Raw genomic sequence first — 17,582 nt, forward strand, 5'->3', positions numbered from 1 at the left:
GCTAGTTATATTTGGAGAGATGGAGCTTGTTGGGCCCTGGGATGGGATCTTCTGGACCCTGGAAAGATAGTTTCTTCTCTGAGAGCTGCTTATATTCAGACTTGTTTTGGCCAGTGCTGTTGTTGCCCTTCTGAGAATTGCTCCTTAGGTCTCAATAGTCTCTGTCATCTCTCCTTGATGTTCAGCATGGTGAAGATTTGTTTCCAGCTGGAACAGAGAATTTCCAATCCTCATCTCTCCAGCCCTTGCCTTGTCTGGGGTTAGTGCCCCTCCCTTGCTGACCACACTGCCCGGGACTCACTCTCTCCACAGTGCCTCAAGCCATCCACCCTGCTGCGGTCTGTCAGGCTTTGGCTGGGGAGAGGGTGAGGCAGGCTGGATGAAAAACCAGTAATACTCTTGTGGTACTTGGCTCTGCATTTCCTTTACACAAATAGAAAAAAAAACCCCACCGTTTTCCAGCTCACTAGCAATCTGGCCAAAGTCAACAGTTGGATGAAGAGCAGCCGATAGAAGCTAAATCCAGGAAAGACTGAGGTGTTGCTGCTGGGGAGAGGGAAGTGCTTTGAAGAGTTTGCCATCTTTGCCTCCAGCTCCAAGGAGGATGCCTGGTGTTAAGTAACTAAGAGAACAGTTTGCCCACCTGTACTCCCTCTGGCTTTTGCTTACCCAGAGAACTATGATCATCAGAAGTGATCAGAGATTTGAAAATGCTTTCTACATACTGTGGGTTAGGAAAACAGTATTGTTTTCTGGATACCTCAGTCTCAGTGATTTAGACTTGGTTATTGTGACTCTGCATATCTAATCTTGAAATGTCAGGCTTTAAAAAAAAAAACTGTGGTTGATTCAGAAAACAGAGATCCTTCTATCCATCTGTGCAGTTTCTGGGAGTCTGCTGGCTCAGTCCTCAATGGAGTGACAGGAAATAACTCACCTGTCCTGTTCAGAGAATGGGCACCTTGTAGGGTCATCTGGGACTGGCAGGAGAGCCATGATATCCAGGGCATACAATATTTCTGTACCTTCTCTACCCTGCTAAGACTAAAGTAAATAAAGAACAGAGTGCAAGTGCTACCAAAATTAATTGAAAATAAAATGTTTACACACAAAAGTGCTGTGGCGGTGTGTGGGATGCCCTGCTGAATGAAATACAAGTGTTATTTGGGTTCTGCAGGGATATTTAGCACTAGAATGTAGGAGACCAGACCTACCTTAGTTCTCTTAACTTCTAGCATGTGTTCTTGGGTTTATAGGGCATCCAGGTCATTGACCTGCACCTCAGAATAGGGCAGCCAAAAGTGCTTTTTGGATAGTTTTGAACTGTTGCAGATGTGGGTCAGTCTGTCTGCACAGCTCCCTCCCATCCCAAATCTCTTAATTTTGAAAAGCACCTAAATACCTGTAGGTATTTCCATGTGAGGGTGACTGAGGTCTCTCAGCCAGTGACCTTTCAGCTGGTAGAAATCAGCAGGAGCACACACATCCATGCTGCTAGAAGGAGAACACTGCTCCCTCCTTGCCCCATGTTCTGTCCTGGACCACTGCTGCTGTGAGCTCCAGAGGTGGGTGCTACTGGACAGCCCAGAAGGAGAGGTGTCCTAGGAGTCTGCATGCTGATTTTGCCCTACAGGCTGTGCCTGACACAGAGAAAGTTGTCAGCAGCTCTGATGGATGAAGAGCACGGAATCCAGCTGCTTGGCAGGCAGTTGTCTGTAAAGGAAGAGACCACTGCCTCTTTGCAGAGATCTGTGCCATGTGCCTGGCTGAGGAGTAGAAGCGAGTAATACCACGTTGAGGTAGTCTGTAAGACTGAATAAATATGAGGCCCTGGGACTTTAAGTGACTGGAACATAGTGCTTGAAGTGTCAAACTCCTCCGCCTCTTCATTGCCTCTTCTCAAGCAGGTGGAGGCATGGAGTGTGGTAACACAAGCTCCACACTGCTGATTGGAGCTACCCCATCTTTTTCCCATCCTCACTCTTACCCCTAGGACAGCCACACCAATGAGAGAACCTGTGGCAGTGCAGACCTTGGGAACTGGCCCAGCTCCAGCCTTATGTTTATTAAGATCTATCAAATGGATAGAGATTGCTAATAGCTTCTGGTCAGACCTGTACTGCTGTGGTGAGCTCAGATATATTTCCTGAGACACTTCAAGCAAGCCAGTCCCTGATTGCCCAGCATGGACTGACTCTGAAGGTTTGGAGGGAAAAAACCCAGTTTTGTATTCCCTGACCATGAGTCAGCTGCTCAGCATGACAAATTGAGATGGAAAGATGCCTTTTGCCATGGATTTCTGTAGACCAGGCTAGAATGGTATTACTCAGCTCAGTCCACAAATCCCAGTTCTCATTCGCCTAGAATAGAACCAAATAAACAAACTAATTCAAAGCAAATCTGACTCTCCCCACACCTCCTCCCTCCTTCAACTCACACTGGAGTGCTCTGCCAATGGGATCTCAGTAGGATGACTTTTCCTCAAGTTTTGCAAATCATAGAGTAATGACCCTATTCTGGTTTTCCTTTGTGAAGTTGGCACTGCCCCTTGTAGTAAGGTCATGTAATCTCTTTTTCTTTGGAACTGAAATGCTAATGATTATTTTAAGTCCTCCACATGTTGTTGTTATGGGGGTTTGTGGGTTTTATTACAGAATCTGGTAATCCTGGGAATAACAAGAGATGTTCCTAAAGCCAAAAGATGAAGTTCCTTCAGACAGGCAGTGTGTAGAGTCCAGCCAAGCTCTGCTACTTGCACAGAGCATGCTCTCTTTCCTCAAGGGTAGACATGATGTGAGGATTTTCAAGTAGAAGAGCTGATATTTCCCTGTGTTACGCTACCTGTCACCTTCACCCAGTGACTCTTCAGAACTCAGGGCCAGCACTAAGACAGTCACTGTTGTTTGGATGAATGCACTTCTCTTTCTCAGGGTGCTTCCAAGTCTGCAGTAAAAGACCTTGGAATCCTAGCCATATTCACCCATAGCACTATGCTTGGGATCTCTTACTAGAGATCACAGAACAAATGTACCTGAACTTCCAAGGCTTGGTAGCTCTTCCCTAGCCTCCCTAGAGTTCCATATGGCCTTTCCTTTGTCATTAACAAAACTAGCAGTAGCACACCAGAAGACAAAGCATTACATAACAGCCATCAGAAGTTCCTTTTCTGGCTGCAGGGCTGAATTAGTAGCTCAGAAATGTGTGGGCAGGTCATGCCTGGCCATCATGGCCATATGGGGTAGGTGGTACTCTGCAGAATCTCAGGGGAGTTTCTGAAAGGGACTGACATAGAACTGAAATAAGGTTCACTTCTCTTTAATTGTTCTGGCTAGCCTTGCTGATTAATGAAAAACAAGCATCATTTGCTGTCCTCATCTCAGTTTAGATCTTGATTTTAACAAGAAAAGAAATACTTTTGTCAGCACACTCCTCTCTTGAAGAGGTGTTATTGGGAGTGGGAGTCCACCGCTCAGGTTTCTGCAGAAGGAAGACAGCTATACTGCTGCATGTAGGCATGCTTTCTAGTAAAGAATCATTTAGCTTCAGTTTGCAGGTGTTGTTAGCTCTTTACACCTGGCATTTTGTTCCTATGAAGAAACCAGTGCTCTCTAATCTGAGCACCTCATCATCTTCTTTATCCTAAATTGAAGAGATTGAATACTTTAGATTTCCTACAGAAAGGCATTTTCACCAGTTCCCCAATTATTTCTGTCATGTTTTTCCTGTATTCTCTCCATTTTTTTGACATCCTTAGAAGATGTGACATATTTTGTATCACAGCTAGGATGATATTATAGCATGTATACACCCTCCTGTGATGAGGACGTGTAGGGAGGCAAAAATACCTCCCTGTTCCTGCAGTGTTTCAATGTCCTAATGTCAGGGCATTGAACTGACAGTTCATATTTAATTACTTGTCATTAGCCCTGAAATCTTTTCAGAATTGCTGTTTTCCAGGATCATCTCCAACTATCTGCAGCTGCTGCCTGCATTCCTTCTGCCTAGAAGTGTAATCCTGCATTTGGCTCTATTAAAATCCCATGTTGCTTGGATGTATTTACCCTCCACAGAGATCCAAACTGCTCTGTGTGATTGCTCTGTTCTCATCACAATACACCACATTGCAAATTTTTGTGTCAGCAGCACACATTATCAATGTCGATTGTATGTTTATTTCGAAATAAAAATATTTATTTCCAGATGAAATTCTTGAATTGTGCCAGGCCTCATACTGATCACCCTGGAACCCATCTAATTCCCTCCCCAGTGACAACTACTTCTTGTGTTCTGTTACACAGCCAGTTTGTTATTAATTTTGCATGTGCCTGATTGACATTGTACTGCCCTGTTTATTTTTTTACTGAAATAGTATAGGCTCTCAGCTTGTTGGTGTTCATGTGTCTAATTCTATAAAATTATGAAAATGGACTCCTTTGACAAGAGTGTTTCTTCACAGACCTCCTTGACTTGACCTCAGTTTGTATTCCTTTTGTTTAGTTCCCAATTAATTGACCTGTGTGTCATCTTTTCCATTGTTCAGGACTGATTTCTGGCTTGCTGGCTGATAGTTACCTTGTGTGTTGTTCTTGACCTGCTTGAATACCACCACAGCATGAGCTCCCTTTCCATCTCCCCAGATCTTATTGTTATTCCAAGCTATCCAAGGAATGTCTGCAAGGCAGAGCTGCTGTCAGCCAGTTCTCATTGAATCATCCAGTCCTGTTTGGTTTAGAAATTTGTGTTGCCTGTAGACACTGTAGCACATCTCCTGTGCTGACTGTGATGGGGAGGATGGTAAAAACCACAGAATGGGATAGACATCTCTGGGCACTTCAGTGGGAAGTGCCACTCTTTGCCTCAGCCACTTAGAGATGGAGGTGTTGGACAGGGTATGCAGAAGAGTTGTCAGTACTGAAGTTCAGCTACAGAGGCTGGGACTTTCAAAGAAACCCAAGGAGCATGTGGGCAGCCAACCTATTTTGTTCCTTGGCTGTACTAAACCTTTTTCCTTGCAGGTGGTGCAGACGAGAGTAAATACTCTCAAAGCAGAGCACCCTCTTGGAGGCTAAGTGCTGCAGTCAGTAAAAGGAAATGGGAGCAAGTGAAGTAGATGAAGATCTTTAACACAAAGCGCTCTGCCTTGTGGTTTACATGGCTTTGTAAAAGAGCATGTATGAAGTGTATGAAGTGAGAGCTGGATGATTTCTCTGTGCTTAGTCCCCAGAGAGTAGCAAAAGCCATAAATGCAGTTAGTGCAGAAAGTTGTAACTGCTCTTACAGACTTGAGTTCTTTCTTGGTCACTCTCTCCTGTTTGTCACTTTCATGGGCCAGGTTTTGTGTATTTGCTTGGTTTGGCCTCTTCTCTGACTGTCTTATTGTGTTTTTAGTGATTTTTTGGGGCTGGGAAGGCAGATCCTGAGAAAACTTCCACCATAAGAACAAGTGTATTTGGAGCTGCTTATGTTTGCTGTGGTCAAGGAACAAACCTTGAGTGTGATGGGCAGGCAGAAGTTCTTCAAGGCAGCTGAAGCAACCCTGTGGAAGGACAGCCTGATGTGATGGTACAGAGAGGGTGTCTTGGTGAATGCTGTGTCCTGCCAGGCTCAGGACATGAGGCATGGTTCCTAGAGGGAAACAGTGTGCCGTGGTGATGACTGAGAGTAGGAGAGGAGTGAGATCCTGCTCAGGTAGACAAATCTCTGTGTCCAGGTGATGGCTCAGGTAGCTTGGCAGTGAAGGTTGCTGCAAAGTACATTGGTGGACAGGCAGTGTGGGTCAGTGCAGTCACTTGTGAGGCATATTGGTTCATTTTTTCTCTTCCACAGGATTCAGAGCAGAATTGGCTCCCCTGTATCCCCTCAGCATACAGGGTCATCAAGGACTGTCCGGCGCTACCCAGCCAGCAATGGTCAGCTCACCTCTAATGCACTCCCCAATGGGAATGGACATGAGCAGGGCAGCTCTGGCCCACATGCTGTTTCCCAGGAGCACAACTTGGCTGCAAAGGGTAAGGTCTGCAGGGCTGTCACTCTTTTGGGGCTTCTTGTTGGGGTCATGGGATAGGGCAACAGTTTGGCTGGGGATCCCCAAGAAACCATGTACTCACCAGACTGTGCTGCTCAGTGGAATGAAAAGGGAAAGTCAGCATGGCCATTGCTGGGCTTGGCAAAGAAAAGGGGCCCTACTGAAGGAGGACACATCAGGGAAGCAAAATGCTGATGGCTTTGAGACAGGAGCCAGGGGATATGACAATTGCATCTCAGACGTTGAACGTCACCCCAGCACACTGCCCTGAAGGAAAAGTGTCTCAGTCTGTAGGAATGGTGTCTCCCAGCTTCCTCCTCAGTCTGAGCAGCTCTCAAGGTCAGATTGTGCAACTAGCATCTATTTCTTCCCTTTGGCTGCTGCCTCGATACCTTCTGACATGAACAGGGATTAGGCCAGGCTGCTGGGACATACAGATGCTGAGCCTCAATGCTTTCCCAGCTAGGACAGATGCTAGTTGTCTTCTGCAGCTTGGTTCCCACCTGAAGCCTGATTCCCCAAGGAGGCACAATGTGGCACCTCAGCTCTTATGAGCAGAGCCATGAACCTGTCTGAAGCTGTAATTTGAAAGTGGGGATTGAAACAGGGAGGGGCGTGAGCACAGCAAGTGCAGCACATGACTGTCCCATTGGGGTGGGATGGAAATCTCTGGCATCAGGCCAGCTGGTTACCCAGTAGTTCTGTCTGTTGACCATTTTCCACAAGTCCTGAAGATCTCTGAGTGTGATTTCCCATCATGTGGGAGGATGGTGAGGGACCAGTAGACCACAGATAGCTGCAGGAGGTCAGGGGACACTTGTAGGAAGACAGTGGTTTTCTTAAGACCTGATGCTCTCCATTCTGGATGCCAGTGGGTTCACATGGGGAGACTTCCATTGATTTAAGAGCATTTTTGAGTCTTCCGACTACTGATGTGGCGGGAGAAAGAATATTGCTTATAGTGGAAAAACTCCCTTTATGATAAAGTTAGTGCATGTGTGTCCCTTCACACTGTTATGCCACTCCAACTGGACAGGCAGAGCATGCTGCTTGCCATTGTTGATGTGTTGACAAACTTACAGATGCTGAAGCAGAAAACAGGCTGGAGGGAGCAAGGGGCAAGGAGAGACAGAATCATAGAATCGCAGAGTCAGCTAGGTTGGAAAAGATCTTTAAGATCATCAAGTAAAATCAGTGATGTAACACCACCTTGTCAGCTAGGCCACGGCACTAAATGCCACATCAAGTCTTTTCTTAAACACCTCTGAGGATAGTGACTCCACCACCTTAGGGAGGGACACAGACCTCTCTTTGCACTGGGAATGCTTTGGAGCTTGAGCTGCGAATAACAGCTCCCCTGGCCTGGAGATGCTGTTTCCACTTAGCACTTTTTTTCTTTCATAGGGGCCAACCTGACAGAGAAGATTAGGAAGATAAAAATTGTCTTCACACCCACCATCTGCAAACAGACGTGCCAGAGTGGGCGCTGCTACAACAGCTGCGAGAAAGGAGACACCACCACTCTCTATAGCCAAGGGGGTCATGACCACGATCCCAAATCTGGCTTCCGCATCTGTGAGCACCCCTATGTCCTCCACCTACCCTCTTGCCTGTTTCCCCACTCTTCTCTTCCTGCTTTTCCTTGCTCTACAGACTAAGGGCTTGGGCCGCTGTAGGGAGGGGAAGCAATGGCTTGTCTCAGTGCCTTGGAAGATATCTTCTGGGGTCTTTGGGACTTACTCTCTCTCTCTCTCTGGGGGAGAAAGACAGACTTTGCCTCATTGCTCTCTTTCATGGGCAAGCACATCCTGTTTCCATCTCACCCTGGGTAAAGGGGATGTGTGTGTTTGAGTCAGGCCTGCAGCCAAGCCTCACCACCCCCTTCTTCTCAGAGCCAGCTCACTGCTTTAGTTGGCATCCAGTCTTGGGGCTGACTTTCATCACCTAATTTCCTCCTGTTCTCTCCTTTCACTCACATGGCAGCCAGGAGAGCTGGCTGCAGGTTGCAAACTGTTCTTATAAACAGGGCTTGCTGAAACCGCTGCTCACCTTTCAGAGTCACTGGGATTACTCATCAAGCCACTGGGATACCCAGCTGTGGGTTGGTCACATTGTCTTGGAGCCAGCTGGTGGGATCCACATGCTGGACTTGTTGAGACTTGTCCTCTGCCTATGTATCACTCAAATTCTTCTAACACTGAGAGAATGAAAAGTCATGCTGTTGTGGACACTGATGGAAGATTGTGTTCACAGCAATTTTCTAGGTCTCACAAAAAAAAAAAGAGTCTCCTTCCCCTAAACTGGGAGCTGGGCTTGAGCAAATGAATTTGAAACAGGGTGGGTGTTCATCCCCTGGGATGAATCTGACAAGCCATACAGGAACGTGGAGCAGCAGTATGTCATCTCACACTGAAATGAGTCAGGATAATCTGTAAAGGAATCTCATGCATTGCTCGAGTGTAGTTCACATTGAGATGCTCTGGGTTTCTCCAGGCATGTGATGATGTTAGAAAGGACATGACTTTAGTTTCATCTGTGGATGCTTTTTATGACCCTGTGCAGATGAATTGCTCCTGATTCTTTTGTCCCACTCCACACTTCTCCCACATGAACTGCTGGCATGGCCAGGGCTGGATGTGAGACAGGCTCTGAGGATGTGGCTCTCTGCCTGTTCTCACTGTCTGCCTCTCCCATCCTGCTGAGTTCCCTTCTGGGCTAGGAGTAAAAACCCTGCCAAGTGGGGAGGGGGTGATGCAGAAGTGAAGAAATTGGGCGGACTTGGATACACATGGCTGCCATAGCTCCTGACCCACTCCAAGAGATCCTGTTGTGTCAGCAACACCACCTTGGCAGCCCCCCAAGACATGGATGGCCCAGCATGGCTGTGGTCCCCCAGAGCCCAAGGGAGGGTTCATCTTCAAGCCATGATTCCAGTTGTGAGCAGAGCTTGGGAAAATGGTGTTGCCTAGGAGGGACCCGAGCCTGCCTCCAGGCTGGAAGTGCTGACCCCAGCCCAGTGCTGGACCTGGTCCTTGGGACATCATGGGGTTAATGCTGTCCAGGTGCAGCTGCCCAGTGTCCCCCAGCTGCCTTTGGCTAGAGCCAGTGTCTCAGTTCCTCCTCTGAGCAGACCTCTCTTTGCCTTGCAGACTTCTGTCAGATCCCCTGCCTGAATGGAGGGCGCTGCGTGGGCCGGGATGAATGCTGGTGCCCCTCCAACTCCACAGGGAAGTTTTGCCACCTGCCAGCTCCCTCTTTGGAAAAGAAGCAAGGAGGAAGAGGCCTAAAGACCCCAGCTGGCAGCTCCATGAGGCACTCCACATATACCCTGCCCTTGTCCAACCAGCTGGGTGAGTATGGCCAATGGCTCCAGAACCCACATTGTACTCCTACTTGTGTGCTTCTTAGATCTTTTTTAACAGGCCTGAGGAGGCCATTACCTCCTTATGCTTGCTGTTTCAGGCCAGGTTGTTAGACAGGAGGTTTCCCTAGTTTCTTGTGGAGGTTTTGGTAGGTTTGTCCTCTTTTTAGGACAGAGAAATATTTTCTCTTAGATGCGGTCTTCCTCTAGATTTCCTGGTGGGCTCAGTCTACCTCTCTTCCCACGTGACTTTGTTCATGATGATACTCTTTGGGTCCCAAATTGTTGCCAGATTGTCACAAATATGGTGTCAACTCATCTTCCAGCTTCCCTAAACCCTTCTCTGGTGAACGTCCACATCAACCACCCTCCAGAAGCCATCGTGCAAATTCATCAGGTGGCCAGGGTGCGGGGTGATGAAGATGTGTCGGAGGAGAACAGTGTGGAGGCAGTCCTGGTGCCTCAGCTGGCTGCTGTGCCCTGGTACACCTATGCCCATGGGAATGGCAACAGCATTGCCACTGAGAGCAGACAGCAACAGCAGAGAGCCCCGGGGCTGCTGGGGAGGTGCTTTCGGGAGGCTCTCCATGGGCAGGTAAGAGGTCATCTTCAGGCATGGGTGTATTTTTTGTTCTGAGGTGGGGGAGCACTGGCTTTCAGGGTATAGGGGGTGGCTTTATTTTGTGAAGCTGTTCAGCATCAGCATGGGCATCGTGCAGGTGCCATGGGCACAGGCAGAAATGTGTTAGTACTTGGGAAGAAATGAATTCCTTGCTTTAATCCAACAGAGAGACCTCACTGCCTTGCCCTGACCAGGCTGTGCCCTGGGGCAGCACAGCCCAGACTTGATGGCTTTCACACACAGTCTGGTTTTAAAAGGGTGCCCTATTTATAGCAACATTTACAGCCACACTCTGCGATTATTGTAGGAAACGTATAAAACATAGGAAAATTCCTTTCCCTCTCAGACGATAAATGGAAGTCTGATTTCCATGGAACGATGCCTTCCTGGAGAGCTTGACTGGGGCTTGGGAAGCAAATGCACGTGAGGGACTTTCTCACCCCTGTCCCACAGTCATCGTAATTTCTTATTTTGTCTTTCTCCATATGTTTCTCTTGCGTCACTGGAAAAGCATTGGAGGTTTTTGGCACCCACAGGAACACCTGTGAGCTCCCCCAGAGCAGTTCATGCTCAGACTCCCAGCCTGGCAGTCTGGGACTCAACCCTGTCCCCACTGTTCCCCAGCCTTTTTTGGGGGGGGCTGCTCCCAGTTCCCATCCCATCCTTCGATCACCTCCCATCCAAGTAGTTTCTAGCAGAAAATATTCTTAGCCATTCTCTAGTGCAAAAATAGAGAAGATCAGAACCTGGGGCTAGAAAAGCCCTGCTTCTCTGTGGGGAGATGGCAGTGCTGTGACCATAGGAGCAGAGGATAATGATTCACAGAGATGCTTGGGGATGCCTGGAGAGGCTGTAAGAGATGCTCTAGGGGCGGCAGGGGGTACCCTTGCTATGCTCACACCTCACCCAGCTGGGTCGATGCCGTGCCTGGGAGAGGGTGGGAGTTGTGCAGGGAGTGCCTGCCGCTCTCCACAGCCACAGCCGAGCGATCGGTATGCGAGTGCTGGGCAGGCGGCCACGCGTGCCTGGACCGGGGCCAGCTCCAGCCTGTGGGCCCAGCGGCTCCCCTCTGATGGGGAAGCCTGTAATCCAGAGGGCCTTGCCGAGAGTAGGGGAAAGAGACATTCATTCCGCAGAGGAAAGTGCCTGACGACAAGCTCCCCGTGGGGCTGGAGTGGTGCACCCATTTCACAGGCTAATCAGCCAGGCAAGGGGCTGATTCTGGGTCTTTGCCAGGTGATATCATCTCTGGTTCATCTCTGCTCTGTTTGATGGCTCCTTCCCCTCTGAAGGGTGCAGTCAAGGGAGGTTCTGTCAGCACAACTTTTTACTGTCTTAGTCCACTTCCCTGATACCGCTGTGTCCCAGTGGGGAACTGTGCCAAGAGGGCCGTGCTGGCCTCTGACCCCAGACAGTTGTTCCCTGTGCTGGCTGCACTGCTGCCCTACCAGCTGGGCACGTGTTTCCTCTGCACCCCACAGAAGGCTGATCTGCTCCTCTCTCTGCAGTGCACCAACCCCCTGCCAGGGCTAACCAAGCTGGAGGATTGCTGCGGCAGTGTGGGGCTTTTTTGGGGCGTGGACCAGTGCCTGGCCTGTCCCCCCCGGCCAGGTGAGTACTGCTGCTGGTCAGGAGCTGGGACAGCATGAGGGACAGCCTGCACCCTCAATGAGCAAAAAATTATTTGGCTGCTTGTGTAACCGCAGCAGGGAGCAGAGCTGTAGGTTGTGATACATGGCTCTTCTTGGCCCAAGGTCCTTGGGAATGTGCACCATGTCCCAGGTGAGTGCAGGGTCATGCCAGATGCAGCCCCAGCCCACCAGAGAACAGTGCTCTGGGTTGGGTGCTGGGCCCAGGCTCATGTGGCCAACAGTTCCCACCATGCTAGCCCCATTCAGAGGGAGAAACAGGAAAAAAGCAGCCGTGTTTTTAGGAGGTGCAGTTCTAGGTTGGAGGAGGAGGCTGCAGACTTGGCCCTATAGAGTTACGGGCTTGCTCTGGGCCCAACACGGGTTTGGCAGGGGCTCTGGAAATAACACTACATCAAACAATTGGCAGGAGCACACCCAGAGTCCGTTCCAGGGGCATGGGCGTCCAGCTCTGTTTCTGCTGCACTTGGGAGCTTGACAGACTGATCTAGCAGGAGATGGGGATTCCTCATCTGCTCTGCTCAGGGTGCCTCATGGTGCCCCTTGCACTACTGTCCCATCCTGTGTTGTGGTGGAGAGGCCATGCAGGAAGACTTCTGGCTGGAGAGGAGGCAGTCCTGTGGGTACAGTGGCTTCAGCATCCAGTGCTGACTGGGTGTGGTGAAGGAAAAGGTGTACTCACCTAGTGGAATATGAGCAGGGAGCTACTCACCTCTTCCCTGCCTGTCTGCCTGCCTACCCCCTTTCATTGCTGCCTGCCTGCTCAATCACATCCCTTCACTGGATCAAAGAACTAAAGAAAACAAACTCCAGTGGTTCAAGAGACTTTGGACTCCTGAATAGAGTGTAGGTATCCAAGGTGGCAGGTTTTGCAAGCAAATGTGATATTGGTGACCTCTAGCTCTGCTCAGAGTTTTTCCTGCTTGCTTAAACACACATTCCCAAGAGCTGAATTTGCGTCTCATTATCCTCTCTCAATTTGATTCCTCCTCAGCCAGGGGTAGGGCTGACTGGAGCCAAATTCCTTGCAATCACAGACGAGGTTGTCAGCATCCTGGAACCCAGTCCAGATCTTGGGAGCTCTGATTGTTGTCATCTTCCCAAGCTGCATGGCTGTGCTGTGGCCTTGGCCATACTACTGCTTGCCTCAGCCATATGCCAGCCCCAAAAAAGTCTTGGGCATATGTGGTGTGGGGTGACCCTGGGGTCTGCAGGTTCAGTACAGACAAGGAAATGCTTCACACAGGCCTCAGCCCCTCTTCTTTGTCCCTGACCTTCACAACCCCAGTCATGGCTTTCTCGTCCCCATCCCACAGTAGTCTCTGTGTTTCTCACCTGTCTTTCTGTGATCCCTCCATTAGAAAGCAGAGGGGCTGCTCAATAATTCAGTTAGGCTGCAGATTGGTGCAAAAACTCTGCACCTCCTTTCTCCTTCTCCATGCCAGGATGCAAGGTGATTGCAGAGAATGCAGCCAGAGCTGCAGCAGTGATTTGCTCTGCTGGACTTAGAGCTTCAAAATATGTCTAATCACAGGCTTCTAAGATGTGAAAACAGACACAAAGTACCCCCATGTGCTCCTTGAAGTCAGCCAACCAGTAGAGCAAATGCACTTAAGAAATGACTCCTAGCTGCCAGCAGGCTCCAAAGCTCACAGCTCAATACATGCTCTGTGTCCCAGGAGCAGTTGCAACTCAAGGCAAATTGTCACTGCTGGTCTTTACTGAGTGGACAGATGCTTATCTGGCTTTGTTTATTAATTAATTGATTGTTAATTAATTTGTTAATTAATTCCAGGGAGGTATGAAAAATGTATTCATGTGGGTCTTTTGTATTCCTGTGCCCCAAGAAACTCCCTTTGGCTTTGAGTGATAAAGTTCCTCCTGGGAGACTTAAATGGCTCTTGTGATTTTGGCAAGAATTCAGACTAACTGAAGAACCCATTTTCATCCTGTTCAATGGTATACAAGTGTCTTCCTGCTTTGGCCACCTCTGGTGCAAGGAGCTGTAAGGCAGACACATGATGAAGGCAGCCTAAGAGAGCTCAGGTGTTGTGGAGTGAGAAACCCAGGTGGATGGCATGCCTTTCTCTGGCATGTTGTCTTCATACACAAGATAGCTGACCCCAGAGTGGAGTCAGGGAAACAATTCTTTCTCAGTGACTTTACTTCTTTAACAGAGCCACCAAGCACAGTGACCTCTCATTGCCTTGTGCCTTGTCTGCCAGGGTTTTCAGTTCCATGCCAGTTGAAGGCATTGTTCCATGTATTTCCTGCCTGTAGACCACATCCCACACTCACATTCCTTCTGCCTTCTGGTCTTGCTGGCCTGTGTTGTGCTCACTCAAAGTCACTGGGCTGTAGTTCAGTGATCTGGTGTCTCGTGCACAGAGATAACATGTCCAGTGTATGTTTCCAGCTTTCTTCTTAGCACTGTGATTTTCATAGAGAACTCCTTGCTCTCATGTGTCCTGGGGAAGCATGCACCAGAGCAGACTTGACAGCACTGGGAATTTAATTCCAGCAACTAGAGACAGAAATGGCAGAAGCTAGTTCAGTGTAAACACTTACAAACGTACAGAAGTGCAGCCAGGCAAGAGCTAGACAAATGGGGAACTTGTTTGGATTGACTGTCTGCCCGAGACACTGATTGTTAGTAGAGTCTGGATACGTCCGGATGTCTCCATCGTCTGCAGCTTTCATGTTTGGTACGTGTTTGTGTGCGGAAAGACATCAGAGAAGAAGAATAGGACGCAGGCATCTGTCCGAGCAAACTTACCATGACCAATCCTCACTATTTTTTATGTTTTGCTCAGCATCACAAAAGCCAAGGCACTCAAATGCTTTGTCTGCATCCTCATGAGACCATGTTAAAAGCTGAGTTCCAAATTAAGGGTTGACCTGGCCAGAAGTCTCTGTAGTGAGTGTTACTTTAGTCTTAGATATTTCCTTAGGCCATGCTCGGGCTGTGTGGTTTGCTGCTGGTGGGCTGTACATTGTTAAGTGTCTTCAGAGAAGTGGGTGCAGAGATGGCTGTTCCAGCAGGCTATAGTAGAAGTTCCTAGGAGCTGCTGTTGCTCATGCAAGTGAGAACTAAAGATAGGACCCCCATGATGTATCAGAGACAGCCCTGGGAGAACAGGGAGAGCCAAGAGCTTGCTGCATGAGCTGTTGGAGCAAAGGCTTGTTGTTGTCTGATCTGTGAAAGAAAGAGATGAACCAGAGGCAGGGCCCTGGAGGGAGACAGAACACCTGCATGTTGCCATGTGGCTGCAGTCCTTCAGCTCTGGCCAGGATTTGGTGGATGAAATGTGTTGTGTTGCAAGATAGGATAAATCAGGTGGAGACATTCAATGACCCTCCTGGGTCTGTAGTACTTGGAGAAAGCAATGGAGCACACAGTGAAAGTCTAGAACAGAAGGGTTAGGGGCAAACAGGAGCTGGAAAGTAAAACCTGGAGAGGACTGATACTAGGAAAAGGGAATTAGAGGCTGATGAAGCAGCTGAAGTAGAGATGCTGGGATGTGGTGAAAAGGAGCTCAGGAACCAGCACTGCTGGTGAGGAACCTGCATTGAAGCAACATCTTGTCCTGTGGCAAGCTCAGGATGCAGGGCTAGTAGCAGGTACACTGCTGGGCAAAGCTACTCCTGTTTACCTGTCCAACCATGTGTTATTTTGGGGGATACAGTGGTCAGTGGAAAGAACATGTTGGAACAGTATTAAGAGATGGTTTGTGGAAATTAAACCCGACAAGACTGGAGCTACAGGTCGACACATACCCCATGGCAGGTGTGGATTTGGATACTGGTTTTCCCAAAGCCTTGGCCCTTCTCAGGCACATGGAGATAAAGGAAACTGGTAGAAGAGAGTTCTGTCCAGAGGGGATCACAGCCCTGCTCTTCTACCTCCTCCCCATCCATGACACCACACACCTCTGGAACCAGCAGCATTCCAGGAGAACACTATATCAGTGGACACCATCTCCAGTACTGCCAGAAGCTACACATCTCACCCTTCTGTGCAAATGGTGGACTTTCTGGGTACAGGAGTAAACCTGCATTTTCCAGGTCCTGATTTTTCAGTGCCCCCTGTCCCATATTTCCAGCTACAGTCAGCCTGAACATGGGCTGGGCTGTGCACCCACTCACTGTGCTCACTGCAGATCTTCCTGGGCTGCTTTCTCTCCTCCTATGGGTTTTAACTGCATTAAGAAACAAGTCTTTGAAGGCTATTGTTTTGTTTTTATTCCCACTCCACGTGTTTTTTCAAGTTTTTTGTCCTAGAGAAAAGTCTGAATTTCACTGGAAAATTGGATCTTGTAATGTCTGGCTTGGCATCCGCAGCACTCCCCTAACAGACCTCCCACTGTGAGAGGGGTGGCAGCTCACCCATGGAGCCGTCATCATCGTCAGAAACGCCAAGTGGCTCTGCAAGCCTCACACTCCCCTGTGCTCTGCCTGAGGCATTGAAACAGCCACAGGAAGCCCCTTGAAAATCAACCCCCTGGTCTGCTCCTGTGAACAGATGTGGTATGATACAGGAAAAAAATCTCTGGATATGTGGGAAGGAGGCTGTGGAGGCCACTGTTACCATGTGCCACAGGGAGCCTGTGGGGAACAGTAAGAAAAGGCTGGAGATAGGGAAAGAAGCTGAAACCTCTGCAAGGTTGTGCCAGTATCACAGAAAGCAATGCTTAACCAAGAAAAGCATGGCATTTTCAGGACTGCCTTGTTTTGCATAGTGCTTGTTTTGCTTATCACTCACATACAGCATTGTTGTAGCAGCACACAGCAGCACAGTGTTAACAAAACTGGGGTTTTTTCGGTATGAGGTATTTTGTTGGAGTTAGAAGCCACCTTGGGAGCAGAATGAGGATCTTTCTGTTGAAACACCAAATGGCAAAAAGGAATTACCAGAGTCTTTTTCCTTCAAGCATCTTTTGCACCTTTGAGATCTTTACTGATCGTGAGTAGAGCCAGAGGACTTAGTTTTGTGTTGCACACGTAGCACTGGTGCATGCCCTCCCCACCACTACTACCATAACCCTTGCTGGGGCATTGGAGAAAGTCTTGCTGGAGCCTCCTTACAACAGACCATCCAGAGGAGAGCAGTCATAACAGACATGGACAGAAGGATTTGTCTCTTTCCCTTGTGTCCATTCTGCCTTAGAACTCAGTGATCCACACAGTCACAGCCTACTTCTTGATGTGGCACCTCTAATACATCTCTGGAGGCTGCTGTGGGGTTCAAGCTGCTCTGCTCTTCTGCCAGTGAGCTCAGAAGCTCAGGTCCTCTCTGCAATGGAGGCTGATATTCTACTTCACACCAAACCAGGCTGAGGCTTGACTGAGTCCACCACCCCTGTTTCTCCAGGTGTCATGAGACCATTCACTCTGGCTCCTTTCCCCCCCAGGTGCTGGAAAACCTAGGAGTAGCAGAGGCACCACAGATACGCTCAAGGTTTCTCAGTAAGTTGATGTCTTTAGTATGGTAGATGGAAACAGTCAAAATAAATGGTCTAGCTTTCAGGAAATGGGCATTTCCTCACTTCTCATCTGACCACAGGCTTGCTTCTTCCCCTTTTAACGGAGTGGTATTTTATGGACTAATGTAATGTAATATCCAACAAACATTGTCTCACTTCACACCCTTCTGGCTACCACCACTAGGATAAGTTTTCCACTTCATCACCACCCTGAGCTTCTCCAGACAATGCCAGGGCCATTGGGTGAAATCTCTTCCCCTGGGAAGTGATGAAAAGTTAGCCTAATTGCTTAAAGATCATCCTGCTAAGCAACAAAATCCCTCTGCCCAATTTCTGTGTATTCATCTCCTTTCATATTATGATCTACCTGAGTATTTTTCTAGCTGGAGACAAAGATGCCGGTGAGAGTCCTGGGCTGTGGCTGCTTTGCACTCACCTCTTT

General features: G+C 48.7%; 1 protein-coding gene across 1 annotated transcript in view; it reads left to right on the plus strand.

The window, feature by feature from the left end:
• The window catches only part of LTBP2 (latent transforming growth factor beta binding protein 2), a 69,915-nt gene that overhangs the window by 24,840 nt on the left and 27,493 nt on the right, over positions 1 to 17,582 (plus strand). The window contains exons 4-8 of the mRNA XM_083863950.1: positions 5,827 to 6,008; positions 7,430 to 7,600; positions 9,175 to 9,375; positions 9,713 to 9,981; positions 11,517 to 11,619. Coding sequence (XP_083720076.1) covers positions 5,827 to 6,008; positions 7,430 to 7,600; positions 9,175 to 9,375; positions 9,713 to 9,981; positions 11,517 to 11,619 — 926 coding nt within the window. The remainder of the gene's footprint in view (positions 1 to 5,826; positions 6,009 to 7,429; positions 7,601 to 9,174; positions 9,376 to 9,712; positions 9,982 to 11,516; positions 11,620 to 17,582) is intronic.

The sequence above is a fragment of the Zosterops lateralis genome (genome assembly GCF_965231275.1).
Source record: "Zosterops lateralis genome assembly, chromosome: 6".
NCBI classification, from domain to species: domain Eukaryota; kingdom Metazoa; phylum Chordata; class Aves; order Passeriformes; family Zosteropidae; genus Zosterops; species Zosterops lateralis.